This window comes from Ovis canadensis, chromosome 6 (genome assembly GCF_042477335.2).
Source record: "Ovis canadensis isolate MfBH-ARS-UI-01 breed Bighorn chromosome 6, ARS-UI_OviCan_v2, whole genome shotgun sequence".
In the NCBI taxonomy this organism is placed as follows: domain Eukaryota; kingdom Metazoa; phylum Chordata; class Mammalia; order Artiodactyla; family Bovidae; genus Ovis; species Ovis canadensis.
The window spans coordinates 96,296,544-96,317,331 of NC_091250.1; the positions used below are offsets into that span (position 1 = coordinate 96,296,544).

The 20,788-nt window shown below is 33.2% G+C and overlaps 1 protein-coding gene across 3 annotated transcripts in view; it reads right to left on the reverse strand.

Annotated features, from left to right (window-relative positions):
• TECRL (trans-2,3-enoyl-CoA reductase like) overlaps positions 1-20,788 on the reverse strand; it is a 141,696-nt gene that overhangs the window by 43,685 nt on the left and 77,223 nt on the right. For all 3 annotated transcript variants that reach the window (XM_069593118.1, XM_069593119.1, XM_069593120.1), the window contains 3 exons: positions 16,360-16,475; positions 10,742-10,847; positions 9,447-9,519 (listed from right to left, as the gene is read on the reverse strand). In XM_069593118.1, coding sequence (XP_069449219.1) covers positions 9,447-9,519; positions 10,742-10,847; positions 16,360-16,475 — 295 coding nt within the window. The remainder of the gene's footprint in view (positions 1-9,446; positions 9,520-10,741; positions 10,848-16,359; positions 16,476-20,788) is intronic.

Genomic DNA, 20,788 nt, shown 5'->3' on the forward strand with positions numbered 1-20,788 from the left:
TAGATACCATTAAAACTGTCTATAATGTTTTTATAATTTGTATAATACTTCACATATAGATCGACAAAACATAGGTCATTTTTTCTTGAGTGCTTTTGAGACTAAACATTTTTATATATTTATTAAGTTTCCTGTACACATGCATTCTGGTTTGTAGTTAATAGAATGTTCTTGCCACTGGGCAGTTCAATTATGATAATATATTTTCCGTATTTATTTCAAGCATTGTTCAAGTATATAAAATGATATTCCTAATGGTATGTGTGTTGGAAATACATACCAATAGATTGCTTTTCATTTAAGTTAATGTGTGTAAATATGCAGATGTTATGTACTTTATGCAGTCAAATCTATTGAGAATAAGGCTATAAAAATGTGAAACTATTTGTACAGAGAATATAGAAAGAAGTGAATAAAATAATTGATACAATGGGTAAAGAACAATAATTTAAATTATAACAACATAAAAATAACAGAAAATTTTAATAATCATGTTTGTAGTAAATAAAAAAATATCCTGAATTAAACACGAGTATGTATTGGGTTGGTCAAAAAGTTCCTTCACATTTTTAAGTTAAAAATAAAAGACAAATTTTTCATTTTCACCAAGAACTTTATTGAACATCATATTCACCATTTTGTTCCACTATTTTTCAAGAAACTTCATAATCCCATCTTCCCAAACCTTTTTATTTTCTTGAACAAAGAACTATCCCAGGTGCCTTTTACAGCCTTAGAGGGAATAGAATTTTTTCCCTTAAGAGAATTCTGTAAAGATCGAAATAAATGGACACCCAGAGGTGCAACATCTGGTGAATATGGCAGATGTAAATCTTTAACAGTTTTCACCTAGTCATCAAAGAAACATGCAGTCTTATGTTATCCTGATGGAAGATTACACATTTTCTACTGATAAATTCCAGACAGTTTTCATCAAGTGCTGCTTTCAGTTGGTCTAATTGGGAGGAATACTTTTTAGAATTAATCATTTTATTTTTCAGAAGGAGTTCATAATAGAAGCTTTCAATCCCACCATATACACGACATTGCATCCTTTGGATGAAGACCTATCTTTGGTGTGGTTGGTGGTGGTTCCTTTCCCTTGCTACGTAGTCACTTCTGTACTACATGATTGCACAGTATCCACATATCATTGCCTGTCACAATTTGTTTTAAAAATGGAGTGTTTCTCTATATATTTAAATAAAGAATCACATGTGGAAATGTAGTCAAGAAGATTTTTTTCCCCTCAACTTATGTAGAATACAAACACCAAAGCTATTAACATAACCAAGTTGGTGCAAATTATTTTTGGCACTTTATTTAGATAAATTGAATGTATCAGCTATCTCCCATTGATTTTTTCAGTTAGTGTCTCAGTTTGATGACTATCAGTTGCAACTGGTCTACTCAACCATGGAGCTTCGTCCAGCAAGAAATCTCCAGTACAAAACTTTGCAAACCATTTTTGACACATTTGATCAGTCACAGTACCTTCTCTATACATGGTGTAAATCAATTTTTGTGTTTCAGTTGTATTTTAACCTTTCTTGAAATAATAACATAAAAGGTGCCAAAAATGTTGCATTTTGTGTTCCATCTTCAATATTAAAAAGCTACATAAAAATTCGCCAATTTCCATAAGTAATTTTGTTAAAAAACTGCACACTGTAATGACAGCTGTCATAATAAAATATAACAGAATTGTTTTGAATGAAGTTAAAGACAATTAAGCAGACTACAGATATCTTATGGGAAAAAATAAATGAAATTTTTGGCCAGCCTAATGTCAAAAGAACATATATAAAGTGAAAGCACAGAAAAATATGATGAAAAAATCAGACACACATAAAAATACAATCATTGTTTCTTTCATTTTTATAATTGTAAGGTTAAATGAAAGGTTACATTATATTGTAAGCATTCAGCTTTTACAGAAAATTTTCAAGGGAAATAGTACAAAAATTAGCTCAAATCTGCAACTAAGTATCTGAACTTAATACAGCACATAGTTTGATTACAGTGTTTTAATCTAAAATAACTTCTAACTTGTTTAATTAGTATGCTTTTTTATTTTCATTAAATATAATTATTTAATAAGATTCTAAATACTTGGCTGAAAAAGTTTTTATATGCATCTTTACTCTTTTTTTCATAGTCTCTTCTATAATGTTAGTATTTTTTTTTATTTTACTTTATTTTACTTTACAATACTGTGTTGGTTTTGCCATACATTGACATGAATCTGCCAAGGGTGTACATGTGTTCCCAATCCTGAACCCCCCTCTCACCTCCCTCCCTATACCATCTCTCTGGGTCATCCCAGTGCACCAGCCCAAAGCATCCTGTATCCTGCATCAAACCTAGACTGGTGATTCATTTCTTATGTGATATTATACATGTTTCAGTGCCATTCTCACAAATCATCCCACCCTCTCCCTTTCCCACAGAGTCCAAAAGTCTGTTCTATACATCTGTGTCTCTTTTGCTGTCTCACATACAGGGTTTTCATTACTATCTTTCTAAATTCCATATATATGTGTTAGTATACTGTATTGGTGTTTTTCTTTCTGGCTTACTTCACTCTATAATATGCTCTAGTTTCATCCACCTCATTAGAACTGATTCAAATGTATTCTTTTTAATGGCTGAGTAATACTCCATTGTGTATATATATCACAGCTTTCTTATCCATTCATCTGCTGATGGGCATCTAGGTTGCTTCCGTGTCCTGCCTATTATAAACAGTGCTGAGATGAACATCGGGGTACACGTCTCTTTCAATTTTGGTTTCCTCGGTGTGTATGCCCAGCAGTGGGATTGCTGGGTCATAAGGCAGTTCTATTTCCAGATTTTTTAAGGAATCTCCCACACTGTTTGCATTCCCACCAACAGTGTAAGAGGTTTCCCTTTTCTCCACACCCTCTCCTACATTTATTGCTTGTAGGCTTTTGGATCACAGCCATTCTGACTGGCATGAAATGGTACCTTGTTGTGCTTTTGATTTGCATTTCTCTGATAATGAGTGATGTTGAGCATCTTTTCATCTGTTTGTTAGCCATCTGTATGTCTTCTTTGGAGAAATGTCTATTTAGTTCTTTGGCCCATTTTTAGATTGCATTGTTTATTTTTCTGGAATTGAGCTGCAGATTCAATGCTGATTTAGGAATAGATTTTAAATATCTAGTTTTAAATTTCTTGCTCAAAAATTTTTATGTTTGTCTATATTTTCAGATTTAATTCAACTCATTCAAAGATAATGTAGTTTGTACCACCTTTTTTTTTTAAAGATTCCACATATAAGCTTATTTACAAACCATAAATAGAGTCACAGAATAGAAAACATAATTATGGTTACAAAAGGGCAAAGTGGGAGAGGGACAAATTGGGAGACTGATATTAATATATACACAACTCAGCTGATAAAGAATATTCTTGCAGTACAGGGAACACCAATTTGATTCCTGGGTCAGGAAGATCCGCTTTAGAAAGGATAGGCTACCCACTCCAATATTCTTGGGCTTTCCTGGTGGTTTAGATGATAAAGAATCCACCTGCAATGTGGGATATCTGGATTTGACCCATGGGTTAGGAAGATCTGGAAAAGGGAGCGGCTACTCACTCTAGAACCTTGCCTGGAGAATTCCGTGGAAAGGAGCCTGGCAGGCTACAGTCCATGGGGTCTCAAGAAGCAACTTTCACTTCATTTTATGTATAAAATAGGGGCTTCCTTAGTGGCTCAAGGGTAAAGAATTTGCCTGCAATGAAGGAAACACAGGTTTGATCCCTGGTTTGGGAAGATACCCTGGAGGAGGGCATGGCAACCCACTCCGATATTCTTGCCTGGAGAGTTCCATGGACAGAGGATCCTGGAGCACTACAATCCATAGGGTCACACAGAGTCTAACACAACTGAAGCGACTAAGCAACAGAAGCATATATAAAAGAGATAACAAGAACCTCCTGTATAACACAGGAAATTCTACTCAATATACTGTAATGACATTTATAGGAATAGAATCTGAAAATGAGTGGATATATGTATAACTGATTCAATTTGCCTTATAGCGGAAACTAACACAATGTTGCAAATCACTATACCCCAATAAAGAATAAATTAAAAAAAATAAATAAAGATAGCGTAGAGTAGTCCTGCTTTGGAGGAACAGTGTTGGATTTTCCCTGTGGCTCAGTTGGTAGAGAATCTGTCTGCAATGCAGGAGACTTGGGTTCGATCCCTGGGTTGGGAAGATCCTCTGGAGAAGTGAAAGGCTAACCACTCTAATAATCTGTCCTGGAGAATTCCATTGACTGTATAGTCCATGGGATTGCAAAGGGTCAGACAGGACTGGGCAACTTTTTCATTAATTTCGTTTTCAATGTAAAATCAAAAAGTTTAACCTTAAGCTCTAAGCAAACATTATAAAAGGGAAAGAATCACTCTTTAAACATCTTTTGCAGATATAATGAATGCAGAGTAGATCTTTTTGTAGATTAAAGCAGAAAAGTGAAATTCTGAGGAAAAAATTAAATGTAACAAATGTCATAATCATATGACAAAGTTAGATCTGTTGGATCCCATTATTAGGCTTCAATGTGGGCTAATTAGCCTAGGCCCACACCACTATTGCTACAGACTTAATGGTGCTCCCTAATAGTTAGATGTTGAAGCCATAAATTTTGATATAATGATATTTAGAGAGTCCCTGATTCTTCAGTTGGTAAAGAATTCTCCTGCAATGCAGGAGACCCCAGTTCAATTGCTGTGTGAGGAGATCTGCTGGAGAAGGGATAGGCTACCCATTCCAGTACTCTTCCCTTGTGGCTCAGCTGGTAAATAATCTGACTGCAAAGCTGGAGACCTTGGTTTGATCCCTGGGTTGGAAGATCCCTGAAGATGGGAAAGGCTACTCACTCCAATATTCTGGCCTGGATAATTCCATGGACATAAGCTAATTATTGTAGGGATCCCATTATTGCTATAAGTTTAATGGTGTCCCCTAATAGATGTTGAAACCATACACTTTAATAAAATGGTATTTAGAGATGGAACTTTGGGGAATTAAGTTTAGATGTGGTCATGAGGAGAGGGCCCTTGTGATGGGACTAGTGTCTTCGAGAAATGCCAGCAAGCTTGCTTTTGCTCTTCGCCATGTGAGCAGTCACTGATAAGGGAGTCATCGACAAATCAAGAAGAGAGTCCCCACTAGAGAACCCCACCTGCCAGCACCTTGATCTTGGACTTTTCAGGCTGAATATTTGTGAGAAATAATTCTTCTGGATTAAGCCAATCTGTGGTATTCTGTTAGAGCAATCAGTGCACACTAAGAAGCTATCAATTTAAGAAGATGAGGCTTTTTCTCAGTTCAATTCAGATGCTCAGTCGTGTCTGACACTATGTGACTTCATGGAATGTAGCACTCCAGGCTTCCCTGTCCATCAACAACTCCTGGCACGTGCTCAAACTCATGTCCGAGTCAGTGATGCCATCCTGCCATCTCATCCTCTATTGTCCCCTTCTCCTTCTACCAATCTTTCCCAGCATCAGGGTCTTTTCCAATGAGTCAGCTCTTAGCATCAGGTGGCCAAAGAATTGGAGTTTCAGCTTCAGCATCAGTCCTTCCAATGAATATTCAGGACTGATTTCCTTTAAGATGGACTGGTTGGATCTCATTGCAGTCCAAGGACCTCTCAAGAGTCTTTTCCAACACCAGTTCAAAAGCATCAGTTCTTCGGCTTTCTTTACAGCTCAAACCTCACATACATACATGACTACTGGAAAAAACATATCTTTGGCTAGACAGATCTTGTTGGCAAAGTAATGTCTCCACTTTTTAATATGTTGTTTAAGTTTCTCATAGCTTTTCTTCCAAGGTGCAACCGTTCTTTAATATCATGGCTGTAATCACCATCTGCAATGCTTTTGGAACCCAAGAGAATAAAATCTGTCACTGTTTCCATTCTTACCCCATCTGTTTGCCATGAATGATGTGACCAGATATGATGATCTTAGTTTTTTGAATGTTGAATTTTATGCCAGCTTTTTCACTCTCCTCTTTCACTTTTATAAAGAGATCTTTAGTTCTTCTTCACTCTCTTCCATAAGGTGGTGTCACCTCCATATCTGAGGTTACTGATATTTCAAATCCCAGCAATTTTGATTCAAGCTTGTGCTTCGGTCAGCCTGACATTTCTCATGGTGTTTACTCTATAAGTTAAATAAGCAGGGTGACAATATAAACCCTTGACATATTCTTTTCCCAATTTGGAACCACTCCTTTGTTCCATGTCCAGTTCTAACTGTTGCTTCTTAACCTGCATACAGATTTCTCAAGAAGCAGGTCAGGTTGTCTGGTATTACCATCTCTTTAAGAATTTTCCAGTTTGCTGTGATCCACAGAGTCAAATGCTTTGACATTGTCAATAAAGCAGAAGTATATGTTTTCCTGGAACTCTCTTTCTTTGTCTATGATCCAATGGATGTTGACAATTTGATCTCTGTTTCCTTTGCATTTTCTAAATCCAGCTTGAACATCTGGAAGTTCTCAGTTCATGTACTGTTGAAGTTTGGCTTGGAAAAAAAATTCAGTATTACTTTGCTATCACGTAAATGAGTTCAATTGTGATGTAGTTTGAACATTCTTTGACATGGCCTTTCTTTGGAATTGGAATGAAAACTGACCTTTCCCAGTCCTGTGGCCATGACTGAGTTTTCTAAATTTGCTGGCATGTTAGGTGGACCACGTTCACAGCATCATCTGCAATTCACATGTGTGGTAACTGAAATCTGAAGTGTGGATTTAGGGGCTGGTATTATTTAACTGAACTATAAGAACTGAAATACATGCATATCAGAGCCATGCAAAGCATGCAGTGCCTATACATGATATTCACTCTCCATTTGGCATAGTTATTGTAATGCTCTATGTATCTTCACAGAATTGGAATCCTACTTACATCATATTTATTATAAAGTCTTAAGCATGGTAAAATTAAGCTTTTAGCATCTTAGTATTCTAATATATAATGGGGATTATTACCTGTTACATAATGATATTTTTTCTCATTTAAATTTTTTTGTACTTTTAAATTGGAGGATGATTTACAATGTTATGTTGGTTTATGCCATACATCAATGTGAATCACCCATGATTATATATATATACATATATATATATATATATATATATATATATACACACACACACACTCCCTTTCCTCTTGATTCTACGTAACCCTCAAATGGTGTTTCTAATTACAAAACAAATAGCGATTTTACAGTTCTTGCCAAATAATAAATTTTCTATAAGTATTTTGCACACATTAAGCACAGTTAACCTCTATTATTTTGCATCATATATATGAATGCTGCAATTTTCAGAGGCTCCTTTTCTTAAATACCATGAATCAACAATATATTTATTTATTTTTCTGTTCATATTCTAAAGTTAGAAAGCACATTTTCAGATAAAATATTTTAAAATATCAGAGTTTTGTGAGATCAAGATTGGGGAATTTTTTTCTTTCATATTCATAGTTCATTGGTTAGTATTTTGTTGTTCAGTTGCTCAGTCATATCCGGTTCTTTGTGACCCCACTCAGTGCAGCACACCAGGCCTCCCTGTCCTTCACTGGAGCCTGCTCAAACTCATGTCCATTCAGTGAGAAAAGACAGCCAACCATCTCATCCTCTATCATCCCCTTTCTGCCTTCAATCTTTCCCAGCATCAGGGTCTTTTCTGATGAGTCAACTCTTCGCATCAAGTGGTCAAAGTATTGGAGCTTCAGCTTCACCATTAGTCCTTCCAATGAATATTCAGGGTTGTTTTCCTCTAGGATTAACTAGTTTGATCTTCCTATTCAAGGGACTTTCAAAAGTCTTCTTCAACACCATAGTTCAAAAACATCAATTCTTTGGCACTCAGCCTTCTTTATAGTACGACTCTCACATCCACACATGACTACTGGGAAAACCATATCCTTGACTAGATGGACCTTTGTCACTAAAATAATGGCTCTGCTTTTTAAATGCTCTGGGTTGCTCTTGCTTTTCTTCCAAGGAGCAAGAGTCTTTTAATTTCATGGCTGCAGTTATCAATGACAGTGATTTTGGAACCCAAGAAAATAAAGTTTGTCACTGTTTTCATTGTTTCCCCATGTATTTGCCTTAAAGAAATGGGACTGGATTCCATGATCTTAGTTTTCTGAATGTTGAGTTTTAAGCCAGCTTTTTCACATTCCTCTTTCACTTTTATGAAGAGGCTTTTTATTTCCTTTTTGCCCTGAGAGTGGTGTCATCTGCATATCTGAGGTTATTGATATTTTAAATCCTGGAAATCTTGATTCCAGTTTGTGCTTCATCCAGCCTGGCATTTTGCATGATGTACACTGCAGAGAAGTTAAATAATCAGGGTGAAAATATGCCATACTCCTTTCCCAATTTTGAACCAGTCAAGTTGCTTCTTGACCTGCATATTCTTAGGAGGCAGATGAGGTGGTCTGGTATTCCCATCTGTTTACAGAGTTAAAGTTCTGAACACTGAAATCATTTACTCTGATGGCTGAAGTAGATTTGCTGAATTTTGGCAAAAACTCTGAATAATGTAATTCTCTGTCTTACTATTTCAAGTAAGGATATTAATTTAACATCTTTAAGTTTATCTTGTTTTATAAAATCTAAAATAAAGCTTGAATACATAATTTATATTCATTTTCAAACTTAAAAAGTAGAAATTGACCACAAAACACTCTCAGTTAAGTGTGAAACATCACATATAATACTATGTGTATTATAATACATAATATATAATACAAAGGATCTGCTATGAGTGCCTTTTGGACTACAGGAAAAGATGATGAAAGGTCCACTGAAGATTTAAAACAATGTAATTCTTTGATCAGGACATGTATTTCTCCCCCAAGAATAGGAAATAAGGGTTTAGGTTTTGTTACAGTGTGCATTGCACTAAACTGGTTCATCTGCATCAAGGGATAAGACATTTAATAAAGTTATAGGGAGCAATATGTCACAAGGGGAAAAAAAAGCCTTTATTTTTCTTTTTGAATTATATTTAAAAAAATAACAATTATTTATTTAAAAACTCCTGACAGTTTATTGTACATAATTATGTGATTATGTGGAATTTTTTTTTATCTTTACCTTTTCATTTTACTATCTGTCATTTTTGAGATTTATAATCAACTTATATTTTTGCTACAGTTTCTATGGAGAGAAAATAAATCAAAATATGTCAGTCAAATTTGATCTTCTAATCCTACATAAAAATTTAATGGAGTATGTGTGAAAGCAATTTAAATTTATATTTTTTCATTATTTTCTTATTCATTTATGTGTGCCATGTCATGCATCATTTCTATGTAGTTTAGAACAGAGTTTTGATGTTGGCAATTTAGTATGGGGATAGTTAAGAAGAAATTCTACATACATGGTGGTGTATACCGTGGATGATTAATGTAGTAGGCAATCCAAGAAGTGAATCCCCAATAAAAGGCACAACTCTACAAATAAAACAAAATAAAAGTTAAGGAATATATATACACATAACATCATTTGAATCCACCCCAGACATTAATATTCCACATCACAGTATTTTGGTATAAAAAGGTTATAAATTTTCTAAGCCTGATAAATGGAATGCTTCTTCATCGAGTCAAGTAACTAACATCTTAAAAACACCTATCTGATATTATTAAGAAAATACATTTCTTTGCTCAAACCTTGTTAATATAAATGAGTGTTTAGATATAGGGAAATGTAGAAATGTATTTTGGGAAGATTTTTCAAGAATAGCTTTTGTCTGTCAAGTAATAAATAGGAGGGAAGTAATAAAAATAATAAATTAATCTATTAGATAAGATTTACCAATAGTCATATCCCCAAAGTAAATGAATAAAAGCATGAGTTACTCAATGTTTTTTGATTGATTATGAAGAGAAATGGACTAGTTTGGGTTTACTAGGTTATGATGCTGATGTGATGAATGTTAATACCTTCTTTCAAAAGAGAAGCTAGTCTAAATGATTTTTTTAGGTTTCTAAGAGTTCAAGAGTTTACTCCTTCATTTTAATGACAAAAATAGAATAGCTCCCTCTTCAAACATTTTAGAAAGTAAATATTTGCTAAAACCCAGGAAGGTCTTAAAGATATAATTCATTTTGAAACCAAATTTTAAATAGGAAAATTTAAACTGGAAAATTGAGTCATACCATATTGTCTAATGTACATTTCCATGTCAATATTCCACAATGTTTTCTGTTTTCTTGATAACTATTTGACGATTAATAGCATTTATATTCATTATTTTGGGGGACAGCAAAGATCCTGCCATTACACTGACAACAACCACAAATAGAGGATATAGCATCATCATTTTAGTCATACAAATTTATATTTATTAGGGGGTTTATGTATCAGATTCTTCCCCTTTAAGTGGTACTTAGTCTGAATTCAATGCTAAGTATTTTCAAAATTAAAGGTGCCTAAAAGTACCTTGTAACATAAGGTCATGGCAAATATTTCATGTAACATTATTTGTTAAGGGCAGCTCTGATGAACCAGATCACTCACAAAATGGCATTTTAGCAGTTTAAGGTACGCTGATACACCTGAACAGAAAAATCTAAGCTTGAGAGAAATAGCATGATTAAATGATGATGCAGATGATCCTATACATAAAATTTATCAAAAATAATTAAAATTACAGAACATATCAGTGCCCACCTTTAGCAAAATTTTCAAAGACGTATGTCCTGAAGAAACCTTGTGAACAAATAAGGTTTCCAAAAGGTATCGGATATAATGTATACAATGACAGAAGCAGGCCAAGCTAGAAGGAAATAAAACAGAACTCCATTAAATTCCCTTCCAAAAATCTGGATCACCTTATGCATAAGATGTTTTCTTTTTTCTTTCTTTTTTCTTTTTTTTTAGTTTGCTATTACTTTCCTTTCTATTTTTGAAGATAAATCTCTTAAAGTTAATTTTATTGGAGTACAGTTAATTTACAATGTTGTTAGTTTCTGCCTTTCAACAAAGTGAATCAGTTATACATATCCACTATTTTTAAAATTATATTCCCATATAAATTATTACAGAGTATTGAGTACAGAGTTCCCTGTGCTATATAGTAGGTTCTTATTCACTATCTGTGCTATATTTAGTAATGTATATCAATCCCTGTATCCCAATTCAACTTTTCCCCATCTTTCCCTTTTGGTAACTATAAGCTTGTCTTCTACATCTATGAGTCTATTTTTGTTTAGTAAATAGGTTCATCTATATTAATATATTGTAACTTTCTCTTTATCAGGAAAATACTGGTTTTGATAACTAAAAGACAAATGTTAGTTTTCATGTTTTTATTTTATTTATTCTACAAAATTTCTAAATTTAATAATATAAATACTATTACAACAGTTTCTTTAAATTTACTTCTGATGACACTCAATATATTTTATAACACCAATCATAAACAGTATGTTCACATCTTTCCAAGGAATGACTATGCATATATACATATATATATATATACATATATATATATATAAAGTACTTATAAATTTGATTATATGAAAATGGTTTAAATTTGAAGCAGAAAATTTATAACCTACTTAGAATACATTTGACATGTTATAATATTGAAACTAGCTTTTCATTGCCTGGTTGTTCTTTAACAAGTACTGCAGATTGAAAAAGTTTAATTCACTTCCTATGGGTTCAATGCAGCTTTTTGTTTGTTTGTTTGTTTTCTTGCCTAACATATTGCAATATTTTGTATCTCTTTATGTCATTTGTTTTTGTTGCTTTTCTAACTCATCACCTCTTCTTGTCATTTGTATAATTAATATTTAAAAAGTGAATGTCAAATACAGTTTACAGTTGTATGTTTCCTTGTTTATACTTAAAATATATTTCCATTAAAATACACACCTATTTTATGAATAAACATGTAAAATTTCAACAACTATGATTGCTATTCAAGAAAATCAATATTTATCAAAGATTATAAATTTAAACCAATAAAGGTTAAGCATAAAAATCCGCATTTCATCTATGACACATAAAATCAAACACTGTACATTTATAAAACCACAATGAATTGATGATTTCTGGTACTAATGAGTGATTTGGGAAAAACAGATAAACAAAAAGCAACATACCTTAATCATTAGTTAATATATCACTGTTCATTAATTCATAAAAATAAAACTGCACCTGTTATGGGAGAGATGTTCTATGTGGTGTAGAAATTTATGAACAATAGGTAAATTCTGAGAGAAGTGAGAGAGTAGAGTGTATATATTTGGGGACAAAGCTTTCTAGAGAGTAACAGAAACAAAAGCAAAGGTTCTGATATAGGAAGTTGCCTGTGGGTTCAAGGGACTGACAAAGTCAGTATCTCTCATAACTTGTTGGTTTAGTTGTAGAAGTATTTGTATAAATACCTGAGAAATATAATTTTACTTTTTTTTTCTACTTTACAATATTGTATTGGTTTTGCCCTACATCAACATAATGATAACCCTGTATGCAAGAGAATTTTACCTTTTCTAAGAAAGCAAAAAATTTATCTTTTGCCCAACAATGAAGCAGAGCACTGAATGAGAAATTGTAGTTTAAGCTATGATTAAGTAAGTTCACTTATTTAATTTTTATTCTACCATTAGGGCATAGAGATTAGCATAGCAGATAGCAATGCCTTAATAGTTGGATATACACCATTTTGTACATTATTGATAGCTCACCAAATTTGATTTCACTTCAAAATATTTAATTATGGTCAAAAAAGTGAAAGTCACTCAGCCTTGTCCAACTCATTTGAGACCCCATGGACTATATAGCCCATGAAATTCTCCAGGCCAGAATACTGGAGTGGGTAGCCATTCTCTTCTCCAGGGGATCTTCAAAACCCAGGGATTGAACCCAGGACTCCTGCATTGCAGGTGGATTCTTTACCAGCTGAGCCACCAGGGAAGCCCTAATTATAGTTGACTTCCATTCAAACATAAAATCTTTCTCTTTCCAGTGCTAAGCTAACAGAACATCCATAAGTAGATTTGGATTCATTTATTTTTCCCAATTGTAATATTTGAAGATTTCTTATGTTTTATCAACGAAGTTTCAAGATATGTGAAGTGAAGCGAAGTCCCTCAGTCATGTCCTACTCTTTGAGACTCCATGGACTGTAGCCTACCAGGCTTCTCCATCCATGGGATTTTCCAGGCAGGAATACTGGAATGGGTTACCATTTCCTTCTCCAGGGTATCTTCCTGATCCAGAGATGAAACCCGGGTTTTCCACATTGGAGGCAGGCGCTTTAACCTTTGAGCCACCAGGGAAGCCCTAATTATAGTTGACTTCCATTCAAACATAAAATCTTTCTCTTTCCAGTGCTAAGCTAATAGAACATCCACAAGTAGATTTGGATCCATTTATTTTTCCCAGTTGTAATATTTGAAGATTTCTTATGTTTTATCAATGAAGTTTCAAGATATGAGGACTGTTAAAAATAAACTTTATTAAGTTGCAAGGCAGTCATTGTATCAGGTTTCTTTTGAGGAAGAATATGAAAGCAATATTTAGATAAAAGTTTGTCAGTGTAAGAGAATTTGCTAACAGTGATACTGAATTGCAGAAGGCACAGTGTAAGAATTCCAGGAATTGAGGAAAGTTCAGTAAAAGCAACAAATAGATGGTTTTAGGGCATATTTAAATGGAGTGTGAGATATGAGGGATGATCTGAATGTGGGGAGTTCATAAGGGCAGTGACCTAACCAAAGACAAAGTATCCAAATATCAAACGCTGTTTTGTTGCTTTTTGTTTGTTTGTTTTGTGTTTGTATTTAAGGCAGATATTCAAACTGTGGATACTGAGCACAGGAAAGTTTTCTCTGGCTACTTTTTCATCCCTGATGTTGCAGTTAAAGCTTAAGGAGATGCACATAAGGCATATGTGCATCTAGATCACTAGATCCCTCTGCTGGGAGGGACCATGGCAGTTCTAAGTATGTGTCTTCTCTCTAAAATACTATTGACTGAATAAAGAACATCTGCTTTGCATCAAGCCGTGGGCCACCATTTCACTACTTGAGGAGCATAGTGATCATGTTATTTGTCCTTAGTCCTAGTATGCAGATTTGTCCTTAGTCCTAGTATGCAGAGTTATGTAAGAGAGTCAAAGAATTTGGGGGCAGTTGAGTCACAAAAGGAGTGTAACCTAGCAGAAAAATGCTCTGGAATATGATTCAAAGTGAGTTAGAAGAAGTAACATTGGATTATATGTCAGGTGGATATGGAGTTTGAAATTTTATCTTTTTAACTTTGAGAAATGACATCATCCATCCTGAAACTGAATTGCCTTAGAGATTTTGGGATTATTTTATAAACCTCTACTAGACACTTAAATTTCAAAAGTAGTTTGTGTGTACCTACTCTGAATGATTTCATATAAACTTAACATATTTTTGCTTTAGGAAGAATGCATTTATCACTGAGATGTTACAAAGCATGCCATGTTTGTGTTTAAAAATAGCAACCAACTATTAGTCAATTCCTTTGAGAATGTCACTAGGTAAAAGAAGAAAAAGGTCTTCTTTCCATACATATCTGATACACATTATTATTATATGTCTGATCTAAAAAATGAGGGCAATTACATTCTCCAATAAACTCTCCACCCCAGACTCTTTCTAAATGATTTTGGCATTCTCTTCACTTAAGAAAAAGAAAGACTGATTTTCATGTTACTAAAGGACTTGAACAACTTGTCCTATACTAACCAGACAATGATCCCTGAGATCCAACCTTCCCTTGCTTCCTGTGCACATGCTCCACATGCTTTCTCTATGCTCCTACAAAGCATCAAACTTCTATGTACCACAGATAATTTCCATATGAATATTTCTCAGATTTACTAGTTTGGCAATCTCACATATCTTCAGAAAACATAGAAAATATTTAAGCATAACTTTCTTTAAAAAGCCCATCTCAGAACACACATCCAGTTCAGGTTCGTTTCTTTTCATACTCTAAAAAGTCCAATGAAAAATAAATTTGTATGTAATTGTTTCATGCCTCTATTCTTTCAAAACATTACTATTGAGCATTTTTTTAAAAATCATGTAATGTATTATTAACAGAAAAGATTGAACATCAAAAGACACTCATTATATAACTTAAATTCATAGAGTGAAAAACACAAATGACTATGTAAATATATAATTTTAAAGTAATAAAATGTAGGGAAACATTTAGTAACATATTTCTCATGGAAGGAATAGAAATGCTAATACTGATAAGAAATATTGAGCTTTATGTGAAGCTTGAATAAGAGATAAGAAAGTGAGAGGCCATAAAGAAAGGTTGGAGGAAGAGGGATGGCGTGTGTAGATGCCCTTGTGCCAAAGGGCATGGCAAATATAAGAACAAGAAGGGTGGGCATTGTGGCTGTAGTACAGAGGTAAGAGTGAATGAAAGATTAATTTGATATGGGACATCAGGAGTCAAGTTATTCTCTATCATATAGCATCCCTATGATCTGAATTTTGCTTCTTAATTCACTTAGAGTTTAGGCATTTGCTCAGATTCCTTTTCCGAAAAAATGAATTGGTAACTCTACATATCAAAGTAGCATCTTGAACGACTATTCTCTTTAATTTGATATGTGATATAGGGGACAGAGGTAAAGAATCCACCTGCAATGAGAGACCCAAGTTTGATCCCTGGGTTGGGAAGATCCCCTGGAGAATGGAAAGGGTACCCACTCCACTACTCTGGCCTAGAGAATTCTATGGACTATTACAAAGAGTTGGACATGACTGAGCAACTTTCACTTTCACAGAGAAAGAGGTTATTTCCATAGTATGTAAAGAATCATATATTCATCTTTGATAAGTGTCCCTGGTCTTTTTTTTTTTGTATTTTATATGAGAGTTAAATTTGATTTTGGCCTTTAATTTACTAAATGTAAATTTTAAAACCTTTTTTTGTTCTTCCAGTTTATCAGTTCACTTATTATTGATTTTCTATGAAATTTTGCCCATATTTTTAGAGAATATTTATATTCTGAGCCCTATATATGACCTCTAAACTTTGTAACATTAAGCATTTCATTTGCTTGTTGCTTGTGATCATAACTATCAGAACTTACCTCCACTCTAAGGTATACTTAATATACTAAGTATATTAAGTAATAGGTACTTGTTTATAAACTTGCAAAAAGATATTTCCCTAAAAGTGAATTCATGTTCATTGAGTTTACAATATTTGATAACATAATATACTGTGTATTAGTCTGTCTCCTTCTTAATCTATATGCACCACTTGAATGTATTACTTACTGTACCACTGGGTGACATAATCTTCTAGAGCTCTCTTTCATGTCATATATATATGGGATCCTCAAATAAAAGAGGAGATATATTAGCAGAGGTCCTGTGTATTCAGCCAAAAATACCTGAAAAAAGAAAGTGATTTAGTTTAAACAGTACATTTTATAGCTTCCCTGGTGGCTCAGACAGTAAAGAATCTACTTGCAATGCAGGAGACCCAGGTATAATCTCTAGGTCTGGAAGATCCCCTGGAGAGGGGAATGGCAATCCACTCTAGTATTTTTGCCTGGAAAATCCCATGGACAAAGGAGCCTCATGGATGACAGAACACCTGGGATCTCAAAGCACTGGACATGACTGAGCTGAGAGACTAACACAGAACCATGATAAACATGTCCCCAGACTTACCCTGTTATATGAGCTGGTGAAATGGATAGGTGAGCATCTGTTCTCTAAAAACAACTAGACCAAGTGCTGTCACAAACAACAGGAAATCTTCCTTAGAAAAATTAGCCAAGAGTTAAGGTAAAGGACAATTATAAATAATAAAATAAAAATATTAGACATAAATATAGTGATGTCTTCATAAATAGTACACATTTAATCATATGTTTTTAATATAAATTTATTTATTTTAATTGGAGGTTAATTACTTTACAATATTGTATTGGTTTTACCATACATCAACATGAATCCGACACAGGTATACAAGTGTTCCCCATCCTGAACCCCCTCGCTCCTCCCTCCCCGTACCATCCCTCTGGGTTAAATAATTTCATTTAATCAAATGCATAAGCGCATTTCTCATGTCTTTCCAGCCCCATACTAAATAAGTCTTCTATATTAACCATCCCTGTCACTAAATGGAATGGGAAATAGCTTTTTGCTGCCATGTCATCTAGAAGTCAATCAGTTTGAAAGTGAAAGTGTTAGTCGTTCAGTCCTATCTGACTCTTTGAGACTCCATGAACTGTAGCCCACCAGGATCCTCTTTCCATGGAATTCTCCAAGTTAGAATACTGGAGTGGGTTGCCATTCTCTTCTCCAGGAGATCTTCCTGACCCAGGGATCAAACCCAGGTCTCCCGCATACCAGGCAGATTCTTTGCCATTTGAACCACCAAGAAAAATCAATTTGACCGTTGTTCAAACTGAAATAATTCACTTCTCTCTCCTGGAAATTTTAATTTTTACTGAGTCTGAGTGAGTAGTTTTAGAGGATTGCTTTCTGAATTTTGGAGATTCTTTTGGAATCTGCCACAAGTATGGCAACCATGTATGTGGAGAGAGATATCCAATCTATAGAGAGACAATCATAAGATTTGGAAAGATAATTGGAAACGAGACACATGATTTCAAAAAGATTAATTGGCTGATTTTCTGATGGCTTTCTGAATCTGGTGAGTGTTCATCATTTGATTTTGTCTTGATGCTAAAACCAGCTTAAAGTCACATTCTGAAATTTTCAGTCAGAAAAGGGAAAATAATTTCCCTACGAGTTTTCAAAGAGAAAAGCAGAGAAGAGAAAGAATACAAACATGACAATGATAAATTCAACTGCCACTTCTATTTTCCTTTGTCTTTGCCAATTTTCATCATTTCTAAGGAAGGAAACTTGAAGCTGTACATATTTTGCTCAAATATGCAAGTGGGCACATTGATTTTTTTTATTATTAATTATGTTTTTATCTCTGTTTATAATTTTGTGGAACTACATGATTAAAGTATATGATATATAGGCACTACATATAACCATATGTATATACATACAGATGTATAAATATTTATATTGTAACTGTCTTGTTATACATTTTTAACAATATTTATTATCTCACAAGGTAAGAAATATTTTTATATGAGGACAAGAACAATGCAATAAGTTTATGTTTATAAATCCAATAAACTCAGTACTAAAGCAACCTTTTAATGTATTAATTTATGGCATAAAACATTCTTGATTATTCAGATATAAATAACAATATCTTCTGAATGTCTGAAAATATAATCTAGTTAATACTCTGGAATAATTAGTATAATGATTGTTTTAAAATATTTATTTCGATGTCTCTGACCTAGTCAAGTCAATTTTAAGCAAATTCTATAGTAAGATGTCAGAAATGAAAAACGTTGTAAACAATAGTCAACATGACCAAATATCACTATTTATTAAGTTGATAGACATATTTTATCACAAATATTGTTCATTCTGAAACACTGGGATTAGAAGAATGCCAAAGTATAAAGGATATATTCTGATTTAAAAGCCCTGGAGGGTAATTAAAAAAAAAAAAACCTTTTGGACAATGCATCTTTCAAGAAAAGTGTATATTTGGGTGCAGATGAGATGTTTGATTAAACCTAGAAAGTAATCAGAAAATAGATATATAATTTTAAAAAGCCAGTTATATAAATGTTGATAAAACAGATTTCTGAAGCAGAAATTTCTCTTCTACTAAAAAAAGAATAAAAACAAAACTAAAGATGAAATAAATATACAAACAAAATATATATTTATAGGTATGCAGCCTGGTGGATGAATTTACAATGATGGAGAAAAAAAAATCCACTTTAATCCAAAATTTATTAGATATTTTATTTTCAAAATAAGCAAGTACGCTTTCTTATTTTTAGTTTGACAATATATACTACTTCTAAATTCAATTTATTTCTAATATCAAATTGTTTTCATACTTCCCCTTTATAAAAGTTCTCTGTTTCAAAATAATGTGTTGCTTTTAATGTAAAATTCACTATTTCCACTAATAAAATTCACTAATTCCACTATTTCCACTAGCTATGACACTGGGATTTTTTAGAACTTCTCTAGAATATTCAACTTGTTGTGTTTAAAAATTGAAAAGGAATAAGACAATAAACTGTTTTAGAAAATATAAATTGTATTCAACTGTAGTTGTTGTAAATATTGTAAAGTGATTAACCTCCAATTAAAATAAATAAATTTATATTAAAAAATAAAAGAGTCTCCAGAGTAGTAACTAACCAGGGGTATGAAATTTGGTAAGAGCCTGATGTAAAGACCAATCTTTTGAGGGTACTTAAGAATGGAAGAACCATAATTACTGCTTCTTGTCTTTCAAAGACTAAGGTGGCTATAAAAACCCCAGAATTTGGGTTGGAACATAGAACAGTTAAAACTTAAGAGTGAGGATCCAACAGGTCTGTCTTCATAGGTACTTCATATGTACATATGAAACTCAGCCTGAAGTCATTTCAGTCATGGATTGGAATGAGATGACCTGTACTCAATAGTACCAGTAGTCCATCTGCAGAATGATGAATTATATTTGTAAGGTAAAATAGCCCAAGGCTTCTTCAAGTAATCTTTAAAATTATTAATATAATTTTTCTGCAATGTCAGAAATCTGCAGTTACACAAGTAGTGACGATATCCTGACCATAACCAAAAGCAGCAGCAGGCATTGAAAATAGGTGAACTAAAGGTTCACATAACAGAATTATCAAGCACTTACTTTTAGAAAATAATCTTTTAATGTTCAAAGAAAAATAAAAGTTTGAAATTTTAGTGATATTTGAAAACTTTGGAAAGAAAAATATGATAATGTAATATGAATCCCAAAAGGAGAATACAAAGAGAATAATGGAGAATCAAAAGAAGAGATTATGCAGTTTTGTCAAATTAGATATAACTATAAAACCAGGAACTCAGATAAAACAATAAACCCAAAGCAGAATAAATAATACCACAATCATAACTATGTGTACCATAATTAAATAAAATTAAAAATTTGAATAAACCAGGGAAAGACTTTAAGGAGTACAGTAGACTTTTCAACAGAAATAATGGGAGTCAGAAATCAAACTAATAGTGTTTTGAAATAAAGACAGAAATAGCTGCCAATGTGTTTTTCTGAAAAAATATTCTCCAAGAATATAAACTAAATGAATACATTTTAAGATGAACAATAATTGGGAGAACTAATCAAAGACAGAATGGTAATACAACATTAAGGTGTTTTTCAGAAAGAAGGACAATGATACCAGATGTAACCTCAGTATTAGAAGGAAAAATTAAATTGCAGTAAAGAAAAATTAAAGATTGACCATATGAAAAATTATAGCAGTGTATTTTTGCTTTAAAATATGTAAAGAATTAAAATAATTCACAATAGAGAACTCAGAAGGAGACCAAATACCTCAAATAAAACTCATTCAACTATTAATGCATTATCTTCACATTAGTAAACAATTTTATTAGTGTTCAATAGTTTAAATGCACAGTGTAATCTCTTGGGTAATCATTAGAGTTATTGAAACATAGGATATAGCTACATCTAATTCTACTTCATTGACTATGCTAAAGTCTTTGTGTGGATCACAACAAACTGTGGAATATTCTCAAAGAGATGGGAATGCCAGACCACCTTACCTGCCTACTGAGAAGCCTGTATTCAGGACAA